The following is a 26,214-nucleotide window of genomic DNA, read 5'->3' as shown; positions in this document are numbered from 1 at the left end:
AGACACCTGCAGTCCTGTGCCCACCACCTCACCTGCAGGTGTCTGGGGAGCAAGGTAAGTAGAGAAGTAAATAGGTTGGGCTGGTCTGTACACAGACAGGGCCAGAATGACACCAGTGAACACTGATGGCAAGAGGCTGATGATGGAGAAGGAGGAGGTAAGACAGCCCTCAAACCCCAAAGGACTGCGCGCAACTCTAGTGGTATGTTAGGGTTGAGGCGGTCATTTCTGAGGTCCGTATGGGAAGCCTTCCCCTTAAACAATTCAAAACCTTTGAAGGTCGCAAGCAAAATTTAACACAGGAAAAGTAGTCTTCCCTTCCCAAGCCTGGATTTCCTCCATGTTCAGCTTCCACACACTTAGGTGAGACCTCAGCTGTGGGGTCTCCAGATCCTTCTGTCCACTCCCAGGGCAGACTGGGCCTCTAGCCAGGTCAGCACACTCACTGCCACATGTTAGACATGAGCCCTCAAGGGCTGAGGAGGACTAATAAGAGCACACAGAAGCCTGGTGCCCCCAAACCGCAAAGTCTGCATCATTCTGTGTTGTTAATACCATACATGATGCAGTCCCACTCCCATTCCAACAGCTTCATCTCCTTCCAGGGCCTGGCACTGAGCCCCTAGAGAAAGAAAGCTATGCCAGAGGGCTTTGAGTTAATGAGCTACATGGGTTCAGTACCAAGCTGAGTGCTGTGGGAGCTGGACTGAAATAAACTAAAATATTTTCCAAATTCAGTCATTTCTCAATTACTCTTGAGTGAATTATCCATGGCAACTCAAATTCTCTATGCCCCTGAACTTGGGCATGCATATTTTTGTGTGCACATGAGAGAGGCAGAGATAGAGATAGAAAAAAGAGGTGGGAGAGAGAGAAGAGAGAGACGAGAAACCCAAAACTACATGTAACCAATTTGTTATGACGTTATTTTCACTAGACTGTGTGCCATATCTTCTTGCCAGCATAAATATGGACAATCTAGTTGAACCCTCAGGCCTAGCACTGGGGTTGGTGGTACTCCAGAGCTTTATAATAAGCCAGTAGGCTCTTTCTGTTCCTATATGATCCAGAGGCTAGAGACAGGACAGCCTTGCAGACCAGCCTGCTCCAGGTAGGCAGGAAGCAGAGCCCTCAAGAAGTCCCCAAAGCTTACCTTTGCAGGCCACGCTGTTCTCAGGCTCATAGCCAGGTTTGCAGGTGCATCGTCCAATGGGCACCATCCATTCCCCATCCCCATTGCAGTAGAGTTTAATAGGCACATCTACTTCCTCTGCGTTGGGAATGCATGTGCCTCGAGCAATCACCAGAGATGTGCTCTCTGCCCCTGTCATAGTCTCTGGAAACACTGCAAAATTTTGCACAATGCTGGGACATTTTTTGAAGAAGACACGGACAGAAAGGAGAGACATGCAGGCTCCATAATCTTGGAAAGCGAGGTAAAAACCATTCCGAGTAAGAGGCCCAAAGCTCCTGACTTCCGTATTGACCTTCATCAGCCTTCCCCCAAAGTCCACTTGGGAGAAGCTCTCGTCTGCAGCAATGGTGTCTACTTTGAGGTAGGGAGCCTCAGACCAGAAGGCCGACTTCTTGGTGGCAATGACAGAGTCAGTCTCATAATAATACAAGTTGAAGGTCTCCTTGCAGGAACCTGGGACATTGGGAAGGCTGCTGCAGTCTCTCACAGTGAAGCGCATCTCTGTGTAGATGCGATGGGCCCCCCGCCGGTTGATGAAGGTGGTGAGCAGCCAGTTGTTCTGATTGGGCTCGAAGACATTGCACACCTGGTAGGTGCGGATGGTGTTCAGGTTTTCATCATAGCCACTGACTTCTTCCCACTGGACCAAGAAGGCCACAGGCGCACACATGCAAAAACACAAAACAGAGAGTGAGAAGACAAAAAGAGGCATAGCAGAGGAAAATCCTGGGGCCAAAAGGGGCCTTAAGAGCTCACCAGCGCAGGTGCTTGCCTTGATAAACACAACTAACACCCACATGATTTTAAAGATCTCCTTATATGCAAACTTCACATTTTTCTGTGAAAAATCCAAGCACATCCAAAAGTATAATAGACTGCATTTGAGAAAGCCTTCTCTCATGTTGTGACTATGGCTTACTACACCCCCAGAGGTAACGTGCGGTTTTCAGCATGTGTAGCGGCAAGGACTTTCTCCCTCACTTCCACGGCCGCTACTCTGAACAGCCACTCTGTTCACTGGGTATGCACAATGCCCCTCTCTTGGAAATCCCCATCTCTGAACCTAATTTGTTTATTGTGGTTAAAACTCCTTTGTATTTTATAAAAGCACATAGATTTAAAGCTTTTCAGAGTTTCTCAACAAACTTAGATTTTCATTAAACTTCTGTTTTATAACATGGATCTCTTTGCAAGACCTAGACTGTAAAACTGGAAAGCAGGAAGGTTGCTGAGACAAACTGTTCGCGAATCAAATTAAGTTCCATTGCATGCAGATTTTAAGCAAAAATGTGGAGGAAAATGTTGGAGGGCGTTATTTAAAGAGGAAGGAAGGTTTCTTTATAAGGGAGAGACAATCGTGATTCACTTTAGAAGAGAGTTCTAATTTACAGCAGCCCTGAAAACTGGAAGAGGGAGAAAAAACACATATTTAAGTGATGTCTCCTAATAGTCCAAACAACTCTGAGAACTAGGTACCCTTATTCCCAACTTACGGATCTAAGGTCTTTGTACAATTTGCCCACGGCTATGAGAGGAGACAGCGAGGAAAGGAGGTAGAAAGAATGCATTTGAGTGGTCAAAGAAATCCACCTAAGAACTCTAGAAGATCATTTAGTAACAAACGACAAGGGCTGAGGGGCAGGGGACCCGTCTGCAAAGACCTGTCTTCTGAACTCTCCGGGGTAGGGGTCAGAGGAGAGTCATTGGGTCCTGCTTTCTTCCTTGTGTTGGGAGAGAAGGAGCAGAGGAAGCAGCGGCCCACATCTGGGAGCACTCAGGATCCTGATCTCAAGAACTGAGAGTACTCCCAGGAATAAAGCAAAGGTTATGTTTCGCTCACCTAAAATAATGAGGGGAGAGAAGACATTAAATGTCCTAAAGTGAAAAAAGAAAATGAATTAAGATCCTGATTACTTACTGGTGGTGATCAAGGTGACCAAATGATATTCATTTCTTCAAACATTGTGCTAATTACCTGGTTTTTATAAAGTGGAGTTCAAATACTTACATAAGCTAGTATTCCCCATTAACAGAGCTAAAAGCCAATTATGTGTGCATGGGAAATGTATTGCAAGTGCTTCTTGCAAGGGGTTAAACCCCCTGTGGAGGCAGGTGGGTAGAGGCAAAGTTGTTCACACTCGCACCCAGGCATCCAAAACTAGGCATAATGTGAATGGGAAAATAAGCACATGCTGAACTGGCTACGCACAGGTAGCCCTGCCCTGCAAAGTGATCTCACTCACGGCCACTCCTGCTGCCTGGGCCCTCACCACCTAAGTTGCAATTTCTGGGCCCCTTCAGCCCTAGCTCCTCCTCACAGTCCCGGACTCCCAGTTCTCTCATCTGCTCCTTCCAGGACCCTCACACCAGTCTGGGGCACACCGACCATGCTGATTCACTGCCCTTGATAGTCTCAGCTCCCACAGAAAATCATCCTGTTCCCCATCCAGCACTAGAACTCATGGGACACCAGCACGTCTCCTGCTCCACTCTCCCTTCACAGCGCCAATGACTAACTTTCTCTGCCCCACAACTGTTTCCCTCTTCCCAGCTGATTCTCACGCACACTCTCTACCTAGGAGGCCTTTTTGCTCTTCTTTGTCCAAGTTGTTTCTCCAGGGCTGAAAAGCCTCCCTCAAGCTCTCCAGGCTGGATTTGAAAGCAGTGCCACCCCCACAGTCCTGACACAGCGCCTGTGCAGTGCCCAGATGGACCTCCGCTCCCAGGCCCTGCCACACAGCCTCCAGGGAGAGAGAGCTCAACTCCTTGGCTCAGGTTGTATAAATTCACACTGCCAAACTTCACCTGGACTTTGCTTAATTTCTTATTGATTCTCTAGAAGTAAAGGAACCACTTTCCTTCCTCCTTGAAGGCCATGTTATGTTCTTTCTAAATGTGTTTACGAAAGTTATGTTCTGCTTGCCTGTTTTTTTTTTTGTAACCAGAAGGCAAATATATGAGGGAGAAGAAGTTGCTGATGGTATTTCAGATCAAACTCCCTTTCTATGGCCATTTTTAAACATTTTCCCAGTGGACCCTACATGACTTTTGAGCGAAGGAAGATTGTCTTTTACTGTTTTACTGTTGTTTAACACAGCAGGTCTTATGATCCATTATTCCATTGAGTCTCAGCACAAAAGTAGGGCCCCTTGGTCAATGCACAGGTAAGTTATGTGACCCATTTGGGTTAGAGGGCCCAATCCCAGCCAGAGTTCTTTGACTCCCCCAAGACTAATGCAGCCCTGCTGTGGGAGCAGGATAGGAAGCCCACCCTGCAGGGCCCACGTTAGCACTGAGATCATCGCCACCAGTAGGTCTTTACATAAACAGAATACACATTTCCATCTTGTGGGGCTGGAGAATTAAGACATTTATCTTAGAAAATGACAGTTATTGGTATTAAAAGACCCAACAGAAGTAAATTAACTTCTCTGGGCCTCAGTTTTCTCATCTGTAAAATGAGGCATCACACTGGGTGACCCTGAGTTGTAAAATTCTACAAATCGAATTGATTGCACAACAGCTCCTAAGGGAGCAATCATAGTGTATTAGAGGGAATGTGGCTGTATCTTCAAAGGGAAAGAATTACTAGAAATTAAGGAAGAGGAAAATAAGTCCCTGTTACTGGGGAAGGGCCATCATGGAGTCTCACATTAATTTCCTTCCCTCTTTCATTCTTTTCTTGCCAGTGGGTGCCACAGGGGTCAGAGAAACAAGTGATCAGAGTGTGCTACAACACACACACGTGGCTTCCAGAGCAAGTGGCACTTAAATTGGGGGCCTTGAAGAAAGAGAAGATTTTGTTTAATGGAAATACATGCAGAAGGGCATTCCCAATAGGGAGGGACATCGTTCTTTGCTTATGATACTTAGAATCTGTCTCATTGCTTCATAGTTATACCTCGTTCATTCACCAATAAAAAAAAAAATGTTTACTTAATGCTAGCTTTATGCCAGCTATTCCATTAATCACTGGGGATACCACAACATGTAAGCTTATAATCTAGTGAGAGAAACAGAATTAGAAATGGTCATTAAAGTAACTAAATAATTACAATTGTGTTAACTGCTATGAGGGCAAGTTTGGGTCACCAAGAGCTGGGATGCATCTGATATACAGAAGAGTATCAGGGAACACCTGGGGACGGATGAATAGAAGTTAGCCCAGAGAAGTGTGTGTTTTGTGGGGTGGAGTAGGGGCAGAACACCTGGACCCAGGCAAGGCAAGTGCAAAGGCCCTGTGGTGGGAAAATGCGGGCCTGGTGCCATTGAAAAACAAAGGCTGTGTGATAGAAGAGTCATAAAAGTCTGGAGGTAGCAAGAATGAGACTGAGGTGGAAGGGTGAATACAGTTGAGAATTTTGAATTTCATCCTAAGTATTACTAAAAGTCACTGAGAGTTTTAGGAAAGAAAAACACAGGTGATGAGAGCTGAGTTTTTAAAAGGTCACTCTGATTTACTGTAGAGATGGGGTGAAGAGTAGCCTGAGGAATGCGCAGAACGATTAGGAGTGGGGGGCGGGGTGTCATTGTAGTGGTTCAGGCTCAAGTGGTGGTAAATTGAAATGGACTATTGGAAACTAGAAAGACATTTTAGGGAGAATCTTGTGGCCCTCACTGAGCTGATACAGGGGGAACAGACCAGACTCACCAGGGAGTGCACAGGTTCCCTGAACACTCTGTTCAGGCATCAGACCTGCCTCCCCAACCCCAAACTTTGAGCTTCCTAGATAGACCTTTTGTTTTGTTTTGTTTTGTTTTGAGACAGGCTCTCATTCTGTCACCCAGGCTAAAATATGTGGTGCCTTCACGGCTCACTGCAGCCTCAAACTGCTGGGCTCAAATGAACCTCCTGCCTCAGCCTCCCCAGTAGCTAGAACTACATGAATGTGCTGACACACTTGCTATTTTTTTCTTTTTTCTTTTTTTTGTAGAGACAGAGACCAGCCTTGTTGCCCTGACTAGTCTTGAACTCCCAGGCTCAAGCAATCATCCCACTTCAACCTCTCAAAGTGTGGGACTACAGGTGTGAGCCACTACTCCCAGCTGCTCCCTCTCTCTTTCCTTGAGGAAGAGGGTTTTACCAGTTTTAGACTTGCTACTCCACAGATGCCCAATTTCCTCTTCAGGGCCACTCTTCTTTTCCCCAGCACCCACGCTGACTCCAGTCCCTGCAGTGTGCTCTTGCTGCCTGCCCCACAGCCGATTTCCCAAAGGTCTCCATTCCCATTCAGTGGCCACTGCCCAGCCTCTGCTTCCAGGAATGCGACACACTGCCTCCTGTGTTTCTTCCTATAATTATTTCCTCCCAGAAAAACTGTTTGCTTAATCAGATTTGCAAAAATACTTTTAAAAGATAAAATGTCAAATCTTAATTAGAAAGTGTGAAAAAGGGCACTGCTCAAGCCTATTGTTATAAATGTAAACTGTGCTAAAATCTTATTAGTTAATTCAGCAGCTTCTCTCAATATTTAAAGTGTTAGCCAAACCTGAAATCAATGAGGAGAGGGTGGATTATTTTTAAAATTGTAGTGATAACTGGGTAGCTATTTGGAAAAACATACTTCAGGATAAATTTTTGGTGCATCAAAGATTTAAACATCAAAAGTGAAGCCATAAAAATACTAAAAGGAACATTAGAGAAATTTATACATACCAAGTGTAACATGAAACCCAGACGCCATAAATTAGCATATTGATGAATTCAGCCCTATACAGTTAAAAAAAAATCGGCGTGATAGAAACAGCCACAAGTGAAGTTAATGGGGGAAATAAAGAAAACTTGATGGGAAAAAACTAATTTGCCACAGATTAAGTGTTAATATCCCCTAATATATAATGACATCCTACGTATCAATAATAGAATAGAAAACTGGGCAAAGGATATCAACAGTTTACTAAGAAAAAAAAAATAGATGTAAATCTTAGATATATGCAAAGGTGCTTAATCTCACTCATTGTAACAATGGTCATCAGCCATACTATGATACTTTTAGGGGGAAAGGTCCAAAAACAGAAGCTTGACAGTGGACTGTGTTAGAGAAGGTATGGGAGACAAGAATTCTGAAAAACAGTTGGAAAAAGGGCAGGTTGGTATAACTGCTGTGAAAATTTTGGCATTCTTTATCAAAATTACAGCTGTATATACTATTTGACCCAGAAAGTCCACTTCAAGGATGATTTCTCAGGTATACCTTCATGTATATAAATTAGGTATGTGCAAAATTATTAACTGCAGCCACCAACACCTCCAAAGCTTTCTTCATTCCCAAAAAACTTGTGGTGGATCACTAGTCTTGGACAATGCAGTAACCACCTCAGAATTTGCTTTGAGCAGGACCTCCGGAGGCTTTGCCCAGTCCTGGTGGAAAATAGCATTAATCAAGACTGAAATTCTCCCCAAGCATTGGGATAGAGGACTTGGAGTCTGAAACCAGTCGACACTAAGAAAATAAGGTTCAGGGAAAGTTCCTGTACATTTTTATTTGCGGACTAAGCTTCACTTTTGCCGCAGGCCAATCGGACAGTAGTCCTCCCGGCTTGGACTGGACTCACTGGGCTCTATAATATGGCACCTAAGACTCTTGTTACTGTCCATCAACTGGTGAAAGTATAAACGAAATATGATGTGTCCTACAATGGAATACTATTTGGAAATAAAAAAGAGTGAAGTACCAGTATATACTGCAACATAATGAACCTCTAAGACATTATGCTAAGGGAAGGCAGCTGCATGTCTCAAAGACCACAAACTGGGATTCCACATACGTGACATTTTCAGAAGTGGCAAATCTGCACACAGAAAGGTATGTTAGTCTTTACCTGGGCCAGAGATGGGAACAAAAAGTGACTATAAATTGGCATGAAGAATTTCTGGGGAGGCAGGGGTGATGAAAATATTCTGAAATGAGATGCTAATGATGATTACAAAGCCTGTCAATTTACCAAAACATTATTAATTGATTAAAATTTTAATATATTAAAATTAAAATTCTAATATACTTAAAATTAGTGAATTTATAGCAGGTAAAAATGCCTTAATATAGCTTTGTTAAAAACCCCTACGTTAACTGGACCAGGCTACACCTCAAAACTCCAACAAGACTGGCTTGGTCTCCATTCTCCACAAATAGCACACTCAGGGCAAATTCATGGCCCTACGCATTCTATCCCCTGTGCCAAGGACGCCCTTCTCACTCCTTTATCCTGGTATTCCAAGTGCCAAGGTGGCATCCAGAGACATAAGTGGCCAAGGAAGTATCCCAGCCACTGAGGCTGCCAGGAGGGTGGTCTGAAGACAGGATCAGAATCTTGGGCTCAGAATCACATTCCAGGACTCCTTGATTTTCCAACCTGGAGGTCAATCAGGTAGTCAAAAAGTGCTCTCCATGTTCAACCCGCCTGATTCATCAACACAGTTTGCATTTCTTCCAGAATAATCCACATTCCTCCTGTCTTGCCTGTCTCCTTCCCACGGCCAACGCAGCGGGACTGTCATTACCTCATGTCTAGACCAATGCCCTCGCCCACTGTTTGGTTGGAAAGTGGGAACGAGACATCAGGCAAGCAATGTCTATTTTGGTTCGGGCCCTGTCCTCTCACATCTGGATACACAGGCCAGGCCCATTTCTACCTCTTGACGTGGCTGATGTTTCGGCCGACACTAACACCCCTCTTCTACCCCAGCCTCACGCCATCTGAATGCCTCCGCGACACTGAGCCACAGAAGAGCAGACATACCTGGAGCCCCCTCCGGATCATGCCAACCTTTTATTGACAAATGAGTGAACTAAGGCCCAGAGACGTTCCAGAGCGGGCCCCAAGTCAGGTGGCTGATGGATGGCAAGGCTGAATTCTTTTTGCTGCTCCTTCCTTGGAGGTCTTATTTCCTCCATAATGCCTTCCAAGCTTATACGCATCTACCATTTTTCTGAATACTTAAAGCATAATTGAGTTTTCCACACAATTTAGCACTTGATCATACACTGTTTTGAACTATTCTTTAATTGCTTCATGTGTGTGACTTTGGTTTCTGTTATCAGGCTGTGAGCGCCTTGAGGACAGGGAATTATGTTTTGACTAATTTACTAGCTCATTTCAACAAACAAAATAATGCCATGCCGTTAGCTTCACAGTACTGGTATGAAGCAGCAACATTTTTTTTTTAATTAAATCATAGCTGTGTACATCAATGTGATCATGGGGCACCGTACACTGGTTTCATAGACCGTTTGACACATTTTCACCACACTGGTTAACATAGCCTTCCTGGCATTTTCTTAGTTATTGTGCTATGACATTTACATTCCACATTTACTAAGTTTCACATATACCCTTGTAAGAGCAACATTTTATTCAGTAATGTGTGAGCCCATGAAATCCACAGGTTTCTCAGGGTTCTACCTTCACTCACTCCATTTCCATTTTTGTCTCACTTTTCATCCAGGGGCTCTCATTCAGAGACAAGGCTTCAACCACCATGGGGTACATCACCAACTGGACCTTTCCCAAACGCCCTAAATTTGTATATCCTACAGCCTGCAGGACATCTGATAAACACCTGGAATTCACTGTCTTGCTTTCTGCTATCCTGATGCAGTCTAATCTCTGTCCAAGGATGGCACCTCAACCACCCAGTTTCCCATGCCAGATATATTAGAATCACTCTGGACACTTCCCTTCACATTTTCTCCGTTTTGTTCCCCATCATAGGGGATTAACCACCAAATCCTGTGTCTCCTAACTCCTTCGCAGCTCCTCCGTTCATTCCTCCTCTCCCCTTCCCCCAATGAATTCTCTCTGCCCTCCAAGTGACTCTCCCAGTCATTATCCTTACCTCTCCATCCCCCAGTGGACCTGTCCCTAGAGCGCTGAGACTGTGTTTGGTACCTCTCTGCACTCCCAGTGTCTAACCCTCAAAAAGTTCTGATGCAGCAAGCAAAGCCCTGATCTGTTCCTTAATTTCTCTGCTTCCTCAGTCCCTGGTACTTTGGTAGGGACTTACTGCAGGTGCCACCAGGCTAATCTGTCTTTAGGAAAAGAAGAAATGAATCAGCCTTGCACAACCAAGAAAGTATTAATAGTCTTCGAAAGGGCATTATTATTGACACAAATGGACTGCCTGTCCTTGAGATAAGCATAATAAAGAAAACAATGACACTCATTATAAAGTACTTGTTCAGGCTTTCAGACCATGACTTTGATGTATGAGAAAGACACTTTCAGGTCCCTCCAAGATCTAGGTTTGTTAGACGTGCTTATTGGAAGTCAGACCTTGAAGATCTATTGCTCCGGAGGTCCTGTTGACATTTGGACAGCACATATTGACTACGTGCAGACGAGTTGATTGGTCTGTGCGCGCGTGTGCAAACAGTGCTAACAAAACTCGTTTATCTAAATGAACTATTCCCTCTTCAAAGCTATCACCATGGGTGAATGGGTAAGCTAAGAAATAATACTATTGGTCAAAATGGACAGCCAATGTAAAATGACGTTGAGATTCGTGCTGATTCCACTCTGAGCCTCTGAAGCTCTGAGAAGATTTTGACAGTGGCACCTCCCCCAGCCTGCTGCAATGCCTCCTCCCCGCCACACTCCTTTCCAATGCCTGATGCCCGTGATGATGGTGCATCATAATAACCTCCACTTCTACAAGACCTGGCTGGGAATAGGAACTTCTGGGCATTCTTATTTAGAATAGAAATAGAAATATTAATCATTGGAATAGACATTTTTGGCCTCTGTTAGCCTAAGAAGATCCCAGCTCTTCTGATTTGTTTCAAACCCAAGCTTATCTAATTCATTTATTTAATAAAGAGCTAAACATCTACCACATCCTCAAGCAGTGTTCTAGGAGTTGTTGATATGCAGTGAATTGGAGACACAGTTCCTGTTCCCACGGACCTTACATGCTAATAGAGTGAACCAGAGGACGAACAAACAAACACATGAATAATTTGAAGTCAGGAAGCATTGAGAACTACTAAGGAGCAGGTAAGGAAAAGAGTGACAGAGGGGGGTCATCAGAGAAGATCTCCCTGTAAGCAGAGAGATCTGAATGACAAACAGGAGTTTGCTGGAGGGTGCATGAGGGAGGAGCTGCCCAGCCACAGGAATGACAAGAACAAACTCTCCAGGGCAAGAACGTGCCTGGCACATTGCTGAGAAAGCCAGGAGGCCAAGTCTGGCCACAGAAGAGCAAATAGCAAGGGGAAAATGGAAGAAGATGAAATTGGGGAGATTGTGCTAGGGGCAGGTGGACCCCCACCTCTGCCAGTAACAGCTCTGTGATCACAGATAACTATTTGAGCTTCAGTTTCCTCATTGGCAAAATACTATTTGCCTTGCAGGATATTGTAAGAACTGAAAGATCATGGAAGTAACTCATCTAGTGCTAAGCGTGCATGTAACTGAGCATTAGTTCACTGAGGATGGATTATTGTTATTACTATTACGATCACTATCATCATTATTTGAACCGCATGATCCACCTGTGGCTGTTATGAGGGTATGGAAATCATATAGATCAGGGACGTGACCAGCAGCTTTGGGGCCACATGTAGCCTTCTGAGTCCTTGAGTCCAGCCTTTTGATGGAATCCAAATTTAACAACACAAATAGTTTTAATAAAGGCATTTGTTCTGCGAAGTTTGGATTTGGTTGAGGGGCTGTACTTGGGGATCTGGAGGGCCACATATGGCTTTGAGGCCACAGGTTCTCAATCCTAGTAAATAATTCTATGCTTTGGTCAGCAGAAAGCAGGGACTAATTAATGGGCCAAGCTCCTTCTCCTCATAGATGTAGAGGGATAGCCATCAGCCCCTCCCCTTTCTCCCTCGGACTCTCCTGGGCTTTAGAGGAGATGAATTTGGATATAGCTTATAGGCTTTGGTCCCTTCCTGCTGTCTATATTGGGCACAAACTACTACTGGGGGAAGCTGCTATTCTGTAAACAGTTATTACGATCATGCCCTGTGGAACCACAGGGAACTTCCTTGGCATCACTCATTAGAGGTGATGGCTGCCCCTATGAACAAGAAGCTCCCTGGAAACCAGACAGCACATAACTTCACAGAGCCCACAGGAGGCCACAGATTCTTCAGGGCAGCAGATGCTCAGGGCTGGCCTGGAGTCGCCACTCCCAAGCCTTCCCCACCAATCGGCCTGGGCCCCCAAGAACAAAGGTCCTATGTAGACAGTAGACTAAGCTGAAAAAGAGATTGGGTATTAGATAAGCTAGAGGGCTAATTAAAATGTAAAATGTGGTCCATGGGGCATAAATTCCTACAAGCCCAGAGGGATCTACCGTTTAGTACACCAACCAACCAAGGCGGCGATTTACTCGATGGCTCCCTCGAGGACAGCAAGCACCAGCTCACCGCCCAATATGCCTAATTTAGCTCCCAGATGTGCTGGGGTGGGAAGGGGCCTCATTCATTACCATGGCCAAGGAGAAGGGTGGCTGACTCAGCCCTGGCACTGACCTCAAAAGGGCTTCTATACCCAGCCGTGACAATGAATTCCCTCAACTGTGGATCCACAGCACAGACTCCCTTACCTGAGATGAATCAGAGCACCAGGCTGGGATGTGGGGGTGAGGGACATAAGTGGACAGGACAAACATTCATGCCCTGTTTCCCAATGCAGTCTCTAAGAGCAAAGTTCCACAAAATCCTTCTGGAAACTTGGATGGTGGAGAAATGCAGGATACTGCATTGAAGGGGGCGTGGAGGAAGCAGTTCACATGGAATACACTCTGATTGCTAGTAAAGAGGATTTTACACCTATCAAAAAAAGAATTGGGGTTAAGAAGCACTTCTCTAACCCTGCCCAACCCAGAACCCAGATGATTCTGATCCTGAGCTTAGTTAGCACAAGGGTCAAGTTCACAGGCTCTGGAGTCGCCAGACCAGCTGTGTAGTCGCAGGGAAGTCTTTAAATCTCTCTGAGCCTCAGTTTCCTCCTCTGCAACACAGGAATTCTACTAGCACCTACCTCATGAGGCAGTTGTGAGGGTTAAAAGCCTCTAAGGGGCTTAAACCCAAGGGAGAGCCTCTTGAGAGCCAGTTGTCAAGGACATCTGCCCTCTGGAAACACAAGCTTAGCTGCTCCCGGAGCACAGGTCAGTTCTTTCTCTTCCTTCCATGATGCGGTCTGTGACTCTCGTCTGTCAGGCTGTCTGCACCTGTGCACCTATCTTTGGCATGTGTGTGCATGGGTGTGTGTGAGAGTGCACACAGTGGGGCTGCTGGCCGTGGCTCTGCCTTGGGTATACCTACTCCTATAAGCCCAGGTGAAGCCTCAGAGAGGCATGTGAGGCTGGCAGGGCCCAAGGTCCAGGCAGCACAGCAGGATCACACAATTTTGTATCACACAATTCACACCCAGGATTCTGCCAGCATAGGAGGGAAAACCCTGGAAGCTTGTGCCTAGGGAGGGGGCTTCCTGTCCACACCCCCAGGCCACTGTAACCTCCACCAGGCAGCAGCATCGTGTACCAGGCCCTGCCTGGAGTGGGGTCCTCAGCCCTTATGACAGCTGCTGCTGCTGTTGACACTGCAACAGTGACAAATTCATCCTTCTGACAAGATCCCTTTAAATAATTCACAGGGAGCTAGGGATTAAGACACTGTTTCTCTCTGTCTCTGTGGAGATTTAAAACACTTCCAGCTGGGGTATTTAAAGAGCACATAATGGGCTGCCCCTCAGGGTCTCCCCTCCCCCACCTCTCCTCTTTCCATTTCCCAAACTCATCCCCGACTCCACCAGCCAGCCCTGTAACAAGGAGGTCCAGAAAACAAGAAAGGAAAAAAATAAAAAAAGGAGGGAACCAGTGCTTGGCTGGTCACTATGGCAACGGTGGCAGGGCATTCAGCTGCCATTATCCCAGTGCCTCACACATGTGATTATCTTAAGCTGTCGATTGAATGTGGTTCTCACTGCTGCCCAACCGGGCCTTGTCAAACAAGGCAGGGATAGGAGCTGTGGGCCCCAGGCCTCGGCTACTTAATCCCACTGTGCCCAGACCTGGGTTCCACTGAGGGAGGAACAGAGAGCCATCCCCGGGAGAGACTGATGGCATTTCCCTTCAGCTTGGAGGGGTTTCTGTTCAGAATGCACAGCAGAAGCCGGCCCTAACCCACCACGGTGGGTTACAGGATGGGGAAATGGACTGCTCATTCCATGAGCTCAGGGTATTTTGACTGAGTGTGGGCCATGCTGCCTGTGGTCAGCCAGAACTGTCCTGAAGACAGAGAGAGAGGAGGATTGTAGAAGAAGGAAAGGGCCAGGTCTCGGGCAGGCACTCTTGCCTCCATTCCCATTCTCAGGATAGAAGAAATTCCCAGTTTCAGGGTACAAGCAAGGCATACCAGGCCTGGAAAGAGGAGCTGTCCTCCTGTCCTCCTGTCCTCACTGCTGTCCAATCGGCCGGGAATGTGGCCACCACATGTGACCCACATCAAGGGACTGTTTTTAACCTGGGCCCATGGAGGCTGTAGATTACGACGCCTCCAAAGAGAGGAATTACCTGATTCCTTTGCCCCCTGGACTTAGTGTCCCAGGTCCACAGACAGTCTTCGGATGACAAGATCCCTGGTCAGCCCCACTAGACACACTCGTTTTTCTAGCATCCCTGTTCAAATCCAGCTCCCACATTAAGCCCATTGTTGCAAATACGCTCAGGCCAGCATCCTGTGCAGTGGGGCCGTCACCACCTGCAACTTCCACTGGGCCTGTCACCACCTGCAACTTCCACTGGGCCTGCTCTGAGCGCCTCAGGTCAGCCTGGCCTTTCCTGGACGTGCATCCTAGGTCCAACCCATGAAGATGTGGCTGGCCACACATAGGTCCTCGCTACTCAAGCCACTGCCCACCTGGGTCACCCCTGGCTCTGTGTTGCACACTGAATTGTTTGTACCTAAATGCAAACGCCATTGACCATGTTGGTTCGAAGTCAGAGCTCTAGACTGACAAGAAAAGTTGAAATCCTGACTCCCACATCTCTCATGTTGGCTGTCCTGTGTGACATCAGGAAATGTGTCTCCACCAGAAAGACTGATGAGTGTAACAGCACACGTGGAGATGATACCCCCAGCCCCATTCTATCAGCAGAGGAGCCCCTCAAATGGAGGAGGGGCTTGTTGAGTCCAGCCAAGCTGACACTGTAGCACTAGATAGAACAAAGCAGCTTCCTGGGGATCCCTCACAGCTCTCCCTGCCCAGGAATCCCTACTTCCTGAACATTTGCCAGGGCCTAGGTGGTGGGAGCTGACCCCTCCCCCCAGCTCCTCCACCACTGTCTGGAGCCAGTCATCCACAGGGCACCTGTAACCTATGCCTCTCCGGCCAGGGCTTGCCTGCTCTGTGAGCAGAGATTCCCCGCTCCAAGCTCCTCCTGGACTTGCTGCTCTCTGTGCCAAACCACAAGTCACAAACCACCTGCTTCACCTCCTCCTATAGAACTTGCTTTAAAATAAAAAGATACATTGAGTGCTTACCACAGGCACTACTCCCTGGCCTGCAGCTTTCAAACTATCCTTCCCCTTTGCAGAATATTGGAAACATTTGCCTCCCTGCATTGCCCCACTCCATTCTCTGCTTCCTTCACAATCTATGACTCTGAGATGTCCTCCTCACACTGCTTCAGGGGCAGAGCTACAAGAGTGAGCTCAGAGGTTAGGCAGGTTTGGGATCCTTACAAATAAAGCTTCATGACTGGTACAGAGTTGGTACTTAATGGTACTTCTTAATTAAAAGTACTAGTTAAAAATAATAACACTGCTAGTAATAACAGGATGTACTCTCTGTTATTCATGCAAGAACCACAACCTAAGAGAAATGCTGGAATGTTGATCTTGTATCTCGAGGGGCCCTTCTTCCTTGTCCCATGACAGATGAGCCTCTCAAACAAGAGTCACTGCTACTACTTGTACTGGTTAGGACAGGTGGTATTGCACTGAGCTTTATAGCTTACAAAAAAGGCAAATACAATTTAATCCTCCCAACCACTCTGTAAAGATGATCTCATATTACCCATACTGCAAAGCCAGCATATGGGCTCAGAGAGGTTAAAGAACTTAGCAGAAGGTGGAAATAAACTCAGGAATCAGATTCCTAATCTTGGGCTCCCACTTTTATACTATTGGAAGTGGAGTGAGATTTGGGGCCAAATTATTCTAACACTTTTAGCCTAACTGGAGATAAGGCCCACGGCACTATCCTAGGGCTGCCCTGCCCCCACAGAGGCCACAGTCACCCTTCCCGGAGCCAGGCTCAGAGCCCCCATCTCCTGATGGCCCTGGCCCTCCCTCCTTCATCTGTCTTCCTCCTTTTTGTTGTAGGTAGGCCTCTTAACTTTAGCTCGCTTTCCTTCTAAGGTTTTGTCTCTCCATAATATATCTCTCTTCCCCACCAAGACAGCCAGGGTGAGGGCTGTGTGCCCAAGCTGTCAGGGTGACAAGCCCCTGCTGACCTCCCAGCTCCTCCCTGGTGCTTGTGTCAGGAGCCCAGTTTCCTTCTACTGCCCTGATGTCACTTGACCTTCCACTTGATAAGGTGTTAGTTCACAGGCTCATGTGCCAGTTGCAGAAAAATGTCCAAGGCTGGGGACAAGGGACAGGGTGCATGGACTACCTCCCCAAGGAAAGTCTAAGAGAAAAGGAAAGACACCTGTCTGTCTGGGCCAACAAGGGTTAAGCCTGACCCCAAGAGAAGGAAGGTGAGCCTGAGTGACCTCTAGAATTCCCTCCCATTGTGTGAACAGAAATGTCTCCTGCTCTGCTGATGAATGAGAGTGTGCAAGCCACTTCCACGACAAAAAAGTAAACCTGCTGGACAATAAGGTTCTGGTGAGTCGCTACAATTTCCAAAGATTTTTAATACAGCAAGCTAGAGAAGTATCTCTCTCTCCATCACTAGCTTCCACCCATACCCACTCACACACACAGAGTCAGACCCAAGGTAATTTTGCAATCAGTGTAATAATTAACATTCTACTCCAGGACACTGGTCATCTGTGCCTTTCCATTCACCTCCTTCTGCATGCACACAGCCACAAAACCAGTCTCCTCTGAAACCCCCATGAGAGAGCAGCCAGAATGATGAATGATCTGGCCCAAAGCTCCTCCCCCGGGCCCCACCTGTTGTAGGTCCGCCCACCCCATGGCCAATGTCTCTTCCCAGAGCAGCATCTGAGTCTCCTGGAGGAGGGCCATCCTCAGTGTTCTCACCTCCAGCTTTTGTCTATCACCGTCTCAGTCAGGCAGGTGATTTTAAACTTCCATTCCTAAAAGACATGTATTATATAAAAAAATGTTTTAAGTGCCTCGGGTGTTTTGTTCCTCATTGCTTCATAAGAGTGACATTAATAGCCAGGGAAGAGCTCTGCTGAGTGCAATTATGGAGGATGTTTCAGGTATGAAAGCTGTTTTGAGCCTGCTAATGTTTCCTAATTACAGGCCTTTTGGTACAGAGAGAAAAAGATAAAGAGTGGGTGGGAGGCCTAGGCTGGGGAGCTTTGACTTATCTCAGTGGTTTACCTGAAGAGGAAAGGGGAGGGGCGGGAGAAGGGAGGGAGAGGGAGGCCAGAGGTCCAGGGGCAGGGAGGCCCGGCCCCTCTCAGTTGAGAAAGCAATTCCAATTCGTGGGTAACAGCTCAAAGAATACCACCCGTGGCTCTTACTGTGAGAAAAAAACCTTTCACAGCCTGAACCTGAGTTTAAGAAGCCCACAGCAACTCAGCCTGGGAGCTCTCTCTGGAACCCACCCTCTGAAGATGCTGCAGTGGGCAGCATTTCATTGGGAGTGACAGGGAAGCACAGCTGTTGGCAGCAAGGCCAGCCTCAAGGTTAAAGTCAGCACTGGCATGTCTTAGCCATGTGACCTCAGACAACTTACCAACTCTACTACGCCTTAGTTTTCTAACCTATAAAATGGGGCTATTGTGAGGATTAATGTGTGGCTGGCTATACATCATTCAGGGTCTGTTGTTTTTTGTTTTTTTTTTTTGTTTTTTGTCCTATTTAGCATTTATTCATCTTTCTGCTACCTACATCCTGATCCTCTCTCCTGCCTTTGTTCCTGGGCTTTCAGTAGGTTCTATGCAACATGGGGGTGGACAGGAGACCTCAGTGCAGGCTGATAAGCACTCTGTGTTTTCTGGCTATAGGGATGGTCCAGGGTGGTCTAGGTTCAAGCCAAGCCAGTCAGGCCCAATCGGAGGTAATTCCGTGGGGTCTGCTTGAGAGACAGGAGAAGGACATATGGAGAAAAGAGGCTGGGAAGGGGCTGGAGTGGCTGCAGAAAGACATCTTATGACCAAAAGGAACCCCAGCATGAAACAGCATCAGGGAGTAGAGAGAGGAGAAAGGGGATGAGAAGACAGAGAGACAAGAGAGATAAAAAGAAAGGAGTGATAAGTTGATCTCTACCAGCCCAAACATGGAGCCAAGATACTGCAAGATTAAATCATGCTATTCTGTCACTGGCCAGCAAAAAGCCCTGAGTGATGCAAAAGTACAGAATGAGAATAACTTCAAGCTTTCAGAAACCAGGTCAAAGCTTCCAATCCCCACACAGTGGTGCCAGTCGGAGAAAGTATGACTCCTCTGCCACCCCCCAGTCCTGGCATGTCCTTAAATTCAAATGCAGAGAAATTCCATTCATAAAATCATTTTGCCCACAGCCAAATTTCCCTTGAATTTTCCTAATTTAGCTCAGGCTCCTCTGTCTTAATTAGCAAGATTGAATCATCAAAGGAAGAAAAGAGAAAATTCAGCCCGCAAATATCTTCTCCCATTCTGAGGGCTGTTTGCTTGCTTTACTTACTGTGTTCTTGGCTGTGCAGAGGCTTTTTAGTTTGATCAAGTCCCAATAGTGTATTTTTGAAGCAGCTTCAATTGCCTGGGGGGTCCTTCTCATAAAAAACTCGCCCAACCCAATTTCTTCAAGGGTTTTCCCTGCACTCTCTTCTAGTATTTTTATAGTTTCATGTCTTAGGTTTAAATCTTTAATCCAGTGAGAGTCTATCTTAGTTAATGGTGAGAAGGTGTGGGTCCACTTTCAGTCTTCTACAGGTTGCCAGCCAGTTCACCCAGCACCATTTGTTAAATAGGGAATCTTTTCCCCACTGAATGTTTTTAATTGGCTTGTCAAAGATTAAATAACGGTAATTAGCTGGATTCATCTCTTGGTTCTCTATTCTGTTCCAGACATCTACTTCTCTGTTTTTGTGCCAGTACCATGCTGTTTTGATCACTATTGATTTGTAGTATAGTCTGAGGTCTGGTAGCGTGATTTCTCCTGCTTTGTTTTTATTTTTAAGTAATGTCTACCAGAATACACAGAGAACTCAAACACATTGGCAAGAAAAGAACAAGGGATCCCATCGCAGGCTGGGCAAGGGATTTGAAGAGAAACTTCTCTGAAGAAGACAGGCGCACAGCCTTCAGACATGTGAAAAAATGCTCATCATCTTTAATCATCAGAGAAATGCAAATCAAAACTACTTTGAGATATCATCTAACTCCAGTGAGACTAGCCTATATCACAAAATCCCAAGACCAGAGATGTTAGCGTGGATGTGGAGAAAAGGGAACACTTTTCACTGCTGGTGGGAATGCAAATTAATACATTCCTTTTGGAAAGAGATATGGAGAACACTTAGAGATCTAAAAATAGATCTGCCATTCAATCCTGTAATCCCTCTACTGGGCATATACCCAGAAGACCAAAAATCACACCATAACAAAGATATTTGTACCAGAATGTTTACTGCAGCCCAATTCATAATTACTAAGTCATGGAAAAAGCCCAAGTGCCCATCGATCCACAAATGGATTAATAAATTGTGGTATATGTACACCATGGAATATTATGCAGCCTTAAAAAAAGATGGAGACTTTACCTCTTTCATGTTTACATGGATGGGGCTGGAACATATTCTTCTTAGTAAAGTGTCTCAAGAATGGAAGAAAAAGTACCCAATGTACTCACCCTTATTATGAAACTAATCTAGGACCTTCACATGAAAGCTATAACCCAGTTACAACCTAAGAATAGGGAGAAGGGGGAAAGGGAGGGGAGGGAGGGGGGAGGTAGGTGGAGGGAGGGGGATTAATGGGATTACACCTGCGGTGCATCTTACAAGGGTATATGTGAATCCTAGTAAATGTGGAATGTAAAGGTCTCAGCAAAATAACTAAGAAAATGCTATGAAAGCTATGTTAACTAGTGTGATGAAAATGTGTCAAACGATCTATGAACCAAGTGTATGGTGCCCCATGATCATATTAATGTACACAGCTATGATTTAATAAAAATAAAAAAAAGGAAAAAAAGAAAAGAAAATTCAGCCCTCCAGAGGGTTAGTGATATGCTAACATTTCCTAAGTGTTTACCAAGGAAAACTTTTCACTGACATTGTCCCATATATGACACAGTTGCCACCCTTACTCCACCAAGCAGAGGAGGAAGCTGGGGCTAAGGGGACCTTACAGGCTTAAGGCCAGCAGCGCAGAGCTCAGCTGCAATGTGAGCTGGTTTATTTGATGCCAAGGCCTAAGGCCTTAACTGCCACTCAATAAAGTTCTCCCCCATCAGACCAGATACATTTTAATTGATTTTGCTCGGCCTTGGAAGGAATGAGGAGTGATCAGAGTAGATTTCTCTCCTGAGTGTGGTTTTCTCCAGTCCCAGGAGGTAGGCAGCTGGTGAGGGTGTCGGAAGGGACGGAGGAGACAGCCAGGGGCAGTCCACACGTGGACACTGCATGGCTGGAGGGTGTCTGCTCTGGGAGGGATGTATCTCACATTGAGAGTTAATGTACCACACAGGGACATTCAAATACATGTTGTTTCCTTCACAGCGGTCTGCTCCAGGAGCTCTCCACTTAGTCCAATAATCCTCTCGTTACCGAAAGTATCTCAGAACTCTAAGAACTATCTACAAAGGCATGAGGTGAAAACAGCTAATTTAACTTCACACACACATTCACACTCACAGATACGCACACGTGCACACGCACGCATACACATGTATACACACACACAGGTATAATATACACACATCCACACTCACACACACACATCAACATGTCACATATATGCACAGATACACACTCAAACACACGCGCTTGCATACATTACCTACACACACATACACGTACAGAGCACACGTGTGAGCCCAGCCTACTCATCCTAAAGGTTCATCAGACTTGGCTTCAGACTCCTTTTCTATTTTTCTGCTATCACATCTGCCTTCCCTTGCTGTAGATTTGCCAGTGTGAAAATCCCCAGGTTACAAATGAGATAGGTTCTGTACGTTTGTCCTTAAGTTGAATTTGTGTATAAGTTGGAACAGGTGCATTGAACTATTACCTGTAATAGCCTCCATTTGTAAGTGAGAGTCCTACATCAGTCAGATGTTTGTAACTCGAAGACTTACCATAACAGCCTTTGTTCATAAGTGTGAGTTATATGTAAGTTGGATGTTTGTAACTCAGGGACTGCTCGCAGTCAACAGAGTATGTCATAGGCCCTGAAGGTGGTTCCAAAGGGCAGCACTGATGGTGTCGAGTGCAGAAGCCCAGGAAGCATGCTCAGATAAGAACCCAAGTTGACATGTGCACGTAGACCACACGTCTCACAAACACAGGAACTTACACACTCAGAGGCTATAGACAACCCAGGTGCAAACAGCCAGTGAGCCCTGGCCAAGCTCTTCAGAAGTAAAAAGATCTTGGTGCTCAGCCTTGCAGTAAGCAAGCTGAACAAGTCTCAGTAACAGAGGGACTTAGGCTTGCCTTTTTCATCCAGCACAGCCAGGGTCTGGAAGCAGCAGGGACCTTCTCCCAAGTGTCCCGCTCTTCCTTACCATGCTCATCTCAGGAGAGGTGGCTCCATGCTCATCACTGATTATGTTATTGAAAGGCCTAGAACAAACATTTTACAGGTGTTTAGGAGCTATGATAAACCTAAACAGAGCTTGGGAGCGAAATCCAGGGCCCTGAGCTGAAGATGCAGAGAAGTGTCAAGAATGGTCTGGACTTTACTCATTTATTCAGTTCACAAACATTAATTTGAGCTTATTCCCTGCCAGGCTGGTGGTCTGCACCAGGGACATAAAGAAAAGGTTGATGCATTCTCTGGTTAGTGCAAGAGACCAACACATCAATAGCTGTTCAGCCCACAGAAGGACAGACAGTATGTTCGAAGTTGGCACCAAGCCCTCTGGGCTGAAAGAATAGCCGTGGTGGGAGGAGCCTCCCGGAGGGCCTCCGAGGGAATAGGAAGAGAGCTGACACCTGAGGATGGAGAGTGTCAGGGAGAAGGAAAAGAGTGGGCCAGGCAGCACCTGGGAAATGGAGAGGACAGGGCAACCATGAAGACTGCCATTTGCAGAATGCTGCTCCTGGGTGGGCACAGCTCTGAGTCTTCACCCATGGGCCCTTTCTGAACTTTTGCACTGCCCATAAGTCCTGAAATGTGAAGGTCAGGGAGCCTTTCAGTGCAGGGCTGGAAGCCAGCCCGAGGAAGGGATCTCTAGGAGCCACAGTGAGGATCCCCGGAACAGCTCTTTAGGGGGACTCAGCCTCCGACTGGCATCTGTGACCTCATACGTATATTTGTTACTTTTCCCTCTGCTCACCAGGTAGGCTCTGATTTAGATTAGAACCAAAGGCAGAGTGCTCTAATTAGATTACAATGCGATATTTTGAATTTGGGCACACTTTCTGGGTTTGACATTTAATATTATGTCAGATTTCCAGCAATATAACTGAAAATGATTTGCGTACTCGGTGTAAGCGAGTGGTCCAACTCCTTCCCACATCTGACTGTTCTCAGGTACAGCAGTGAAGACACTGGTTAGCCCCATAAAAGAAAGATCCCTAAACCTTTCTCTGGAAAGCTTGCCATACAGGCCAAGCCCTGCGGACAGGCCAAGCACTGCAATGACAACTGGAGCTCCTGGTAGCCCTGTGCTGCCTCCTTTAGATGGAACAAATCTCATTCCCTCCAGGCTTCCAAAACACCACCCTCTCCATTTTAAGCACACGTGTGTTATCTTGACTATAGAGAGACACTGTGATGCCTTCACCTCCTTTCTAGGCTGATAGCCACCTCGTCCCCACTAGGTCCCAGGAAGAGGTGAACCATTCACCTGGCCTCCTTTTTACACACCTGAGCTCCTCATCACCGTGAAGTTCATCTCTCCTTTAGCGGCTCACATGCTGGCCCCCTCTGGACCTCCTCTTCACCCAGAAGGACTGTGCTTCTCTTAAACCCAAGCCCTGACTGACACCAAGGCCTCTGGTCCCCTCTACTCCCAGCCACATCACCACACCTATTCCTCAGCCTCACTGAGACCTCAGAGCCCAGGCCCTGCTGACTTCAATCTCCCTCCTGCTGGATGGACGTCACACTACGAGATGCCAATGGCCTCCTGCCAACATCCTTAGCTCCTCCCGCTGAAGTCCCACCATCTTTCTCATACCGCCACAACTCTGGATGGCTCCTGGGCCACAGCCCCCCAGGAAGAGTCAGGAGCTGAAGGTCAGGGCCACCACTAATCCACAGCCTTTAGTCACAACTCACCCTTACTTGGCTATGTTCTGCCTAAATAGGACCCACAGCCTCCCTGCTCCTCTGTGTCCCATGCTCTGTCTCCTTCCCCTTCCCAAACTGCTGCCTCTATCTCCTCACCTCCACTCTCTGCTCCCTGGCTTCTTAACCTTCGGCCCCTGTGAAACCATCCATCTAGGTCACGGCATGGTCCTTTAACTAAACCCAGTGGAAATGTTCATCTCCTGGCTGCCTTTGCCACTTCTGTACCCTCTTTCGCTGACACACCCTTCCTTTGGGTCCTACCACTGGACCCCTCTTGGTTTTCTCTTGTGCCAAGGCCACTTCTCCCCACTCTCTACTTGTAGGTTATCCACCCAAAGCTCCTACCTTTTTCCCTTCAGACACACTCCGTGGGAGACTGCAGCCACAGCTGGGGCTCCCATACCTTTAATATGTGGCTACCTTCTATTCCACTGCCTGTGAGTCAAATCCCAAACAGTGTACCTCCCCGGGGGTGTCCCACAGACACTTTCAGCTGTGCAGGTCCCAGACTAATTCAGCCTCTTCCCACCCGAGCATGCTCCTCCTTTGGCATCCTCCATCTCCAATGAGTGCACCATCATCTACCCACCTGCCCAAAGCAGAAATTCTCAACAGCTGTACATTGATCAGGTGGAAAACTGTGCGGGAGTCCAGTGGTGAACGAACACACAGACTCCTGCCTCAACAGGGGTAATAGTATGAGTGGGGCAGAGAGGGGATGAATCAAATCCCAACACAGAGATGTAAAATTTGCAACTGTGAATAATGCCCTTGGGAAAGCTTCCTAGCATGAGAAAACCCAAGACAGGGGCCCCAGTGTGGCTAGGGATACAGAGGAGGTATCCCTAAGGGAGGGCAAAGTGAACAGAGGTCTGAAGATGATGAAGAAGTCGAGAATCACTCTCAGTTTCTGGCCTTTATACTGTTCAAAGATGAAGGGCAGACATGTGAGTGGGTTAGGGAAAGAGGTAGGTTCTGCTAGGGCCACACTGAGACTGACATGCCTGTGAGAACCCAGTGAAACATGTGACAGATCTGTGAGCCTGGGCCGGGGACGCAAGCTCGGGAGTCACCAGCATGTTCACAGAATGGGGGGCTACTGTCCAGGACAAGAGCCAAGGGAGAAGACCCACAAGCCTGGAATGAAATCACAATCCTGGAGTCCTCCCTCCTGACCCAGGCCAAGAGCCAGCCTCGCCCTCCCACTTGGTCACCACTATAAAGCAAACAGGTTCAGAAGCCACTGAGGACATCAGGAGAAGAACTGTCTTGTTGTCGGTCCCTCCAGAAGAGTTCAGGGAAAGACAGCTGAGCGTCCGGGCAGCAGCCAGCTGCTGTCTCTAAAGGGCACTACTTGACTTTGAGTGTTTCCCTCAAGGACAATATTACTGGGAAAGGAGATGAGAAGTTTAAAGAAGGCAGGTGTGTGTACAGAAATCAAGGGGAAATTAACCATAAATCATGTCAATGCCTTATGGAAATACACAAGCCTTCAAACCATAACATAATTTGTAAAAGATGGCAAGTTCTTAATATCTAGGCAACCTGGAAGAACTGCCATCTTATCAGCTTTATGTAAAGTCCTGAATAGGAGTGAGAAGGCTTCCCTAGTTGCCTACAGTGTTCCTAAAAGGACCTGGACCCAGTTCAGAGGGGGCAGGCTCTGCCCTCACCCCTGTGCCCTGCTCTGGGGAGTGCCACCTTCTCCTGCCCCTGTGGCAGAACAAAGGTGTGTTAGGACCGGCTGTGATGTGCTATGCTGGAGATGCCATGTAAGGCCCAGAGATTACATGGATGGGATGGAGAAAGGAGGTCTGGGCAGGTGAGAAAGTCAGGACCACCCTGCCCCAGCCTGATGTTACCCTGGATAGGATGAAAAGCCCACACCCTCCTCCTCCTGCCTTTTTCCTTCATAAGTAAGCCCTGAAGTTAGCCAACTGCCCAAGCCAGAAACAGCAGTGTCTTCTCGGCCTCTCTCCCCCTCCCTCCCACCACAGTCCATCCATTGCCGGGTCTTCCTCCTTCACTTGTCTCAAACTGGCCTCTGAGCACTTTGTTCTAACCTGATTCTTCTGACACATCCAAGACAGCTGAAAGAGCCTCTTAAATCATTTTCTCTCAACTGTTCTCCACAATCCTGCTGTCACCAAGCATGACCATTTTCTTCTGCCCAGGGTCTCTGCGTGACCTATAGTATAAAATCTGCATTCCCTACTCAGCACAGCAGGCACGGCCCATCACCACCACTGTGCCTTGTTACAACTCACCCCCAGACCTGCTTCAGTAGTGTCTACACCCTGCTATGTTCCAAAACACAGACTCTTCCCTCTTATGTCTTTTAATGATCTCATCCCTTTGAACCAGCCCTTCCTCCTCCTTGGTACATCTTTCCTGACTCTCCATTAATCACCTGCC

The 26,214-nt window shown here is 46.8% G+C and overlaps 1 protein-coding gene across 2 annotated transcripts in view; it reads right to left on the bottom strand.

Annotated features, from left to right (window-relative positions):
- The window catches only part of EPHB1 (EPH receptor B1), a 449,583-nt gene that overhangs the window by 284,785 nt on the left and 138,584 nt on the right, over nt 1-26,214 (bottom strand). For both annotated transcript variants that reach the window (XM_053600199.1, XM_053600198.1), the window contains exon 3: nt 1,154-1,835. In XM_053600199.1, coding sequence (XP_053456174.1) covers nt 1,154-1,835 — 682 coding nt within the window. The remainder of the gene's footprint in view (nt 1-1,153; nt 1,836-26,214) is intronic.

Source organism: Nycticebus coucang, chromosome 8 (assembly GCF_027406575.1).
Source record: "Nycticebus coucang isolate mNycCou1 chromosome 8, mNycCou1.pri, whole genome shotgun sequence".
NCBI lineage: Eukaryota > Metazoa > Chordata > Mammalia > Primates > Lorisidae > Nycticebus > Nycticebus coucang.
Note: the sequence above shows the minus strand (reverse complement) of the source record. Positions and strands in the feature narration are given on the sequence as shown.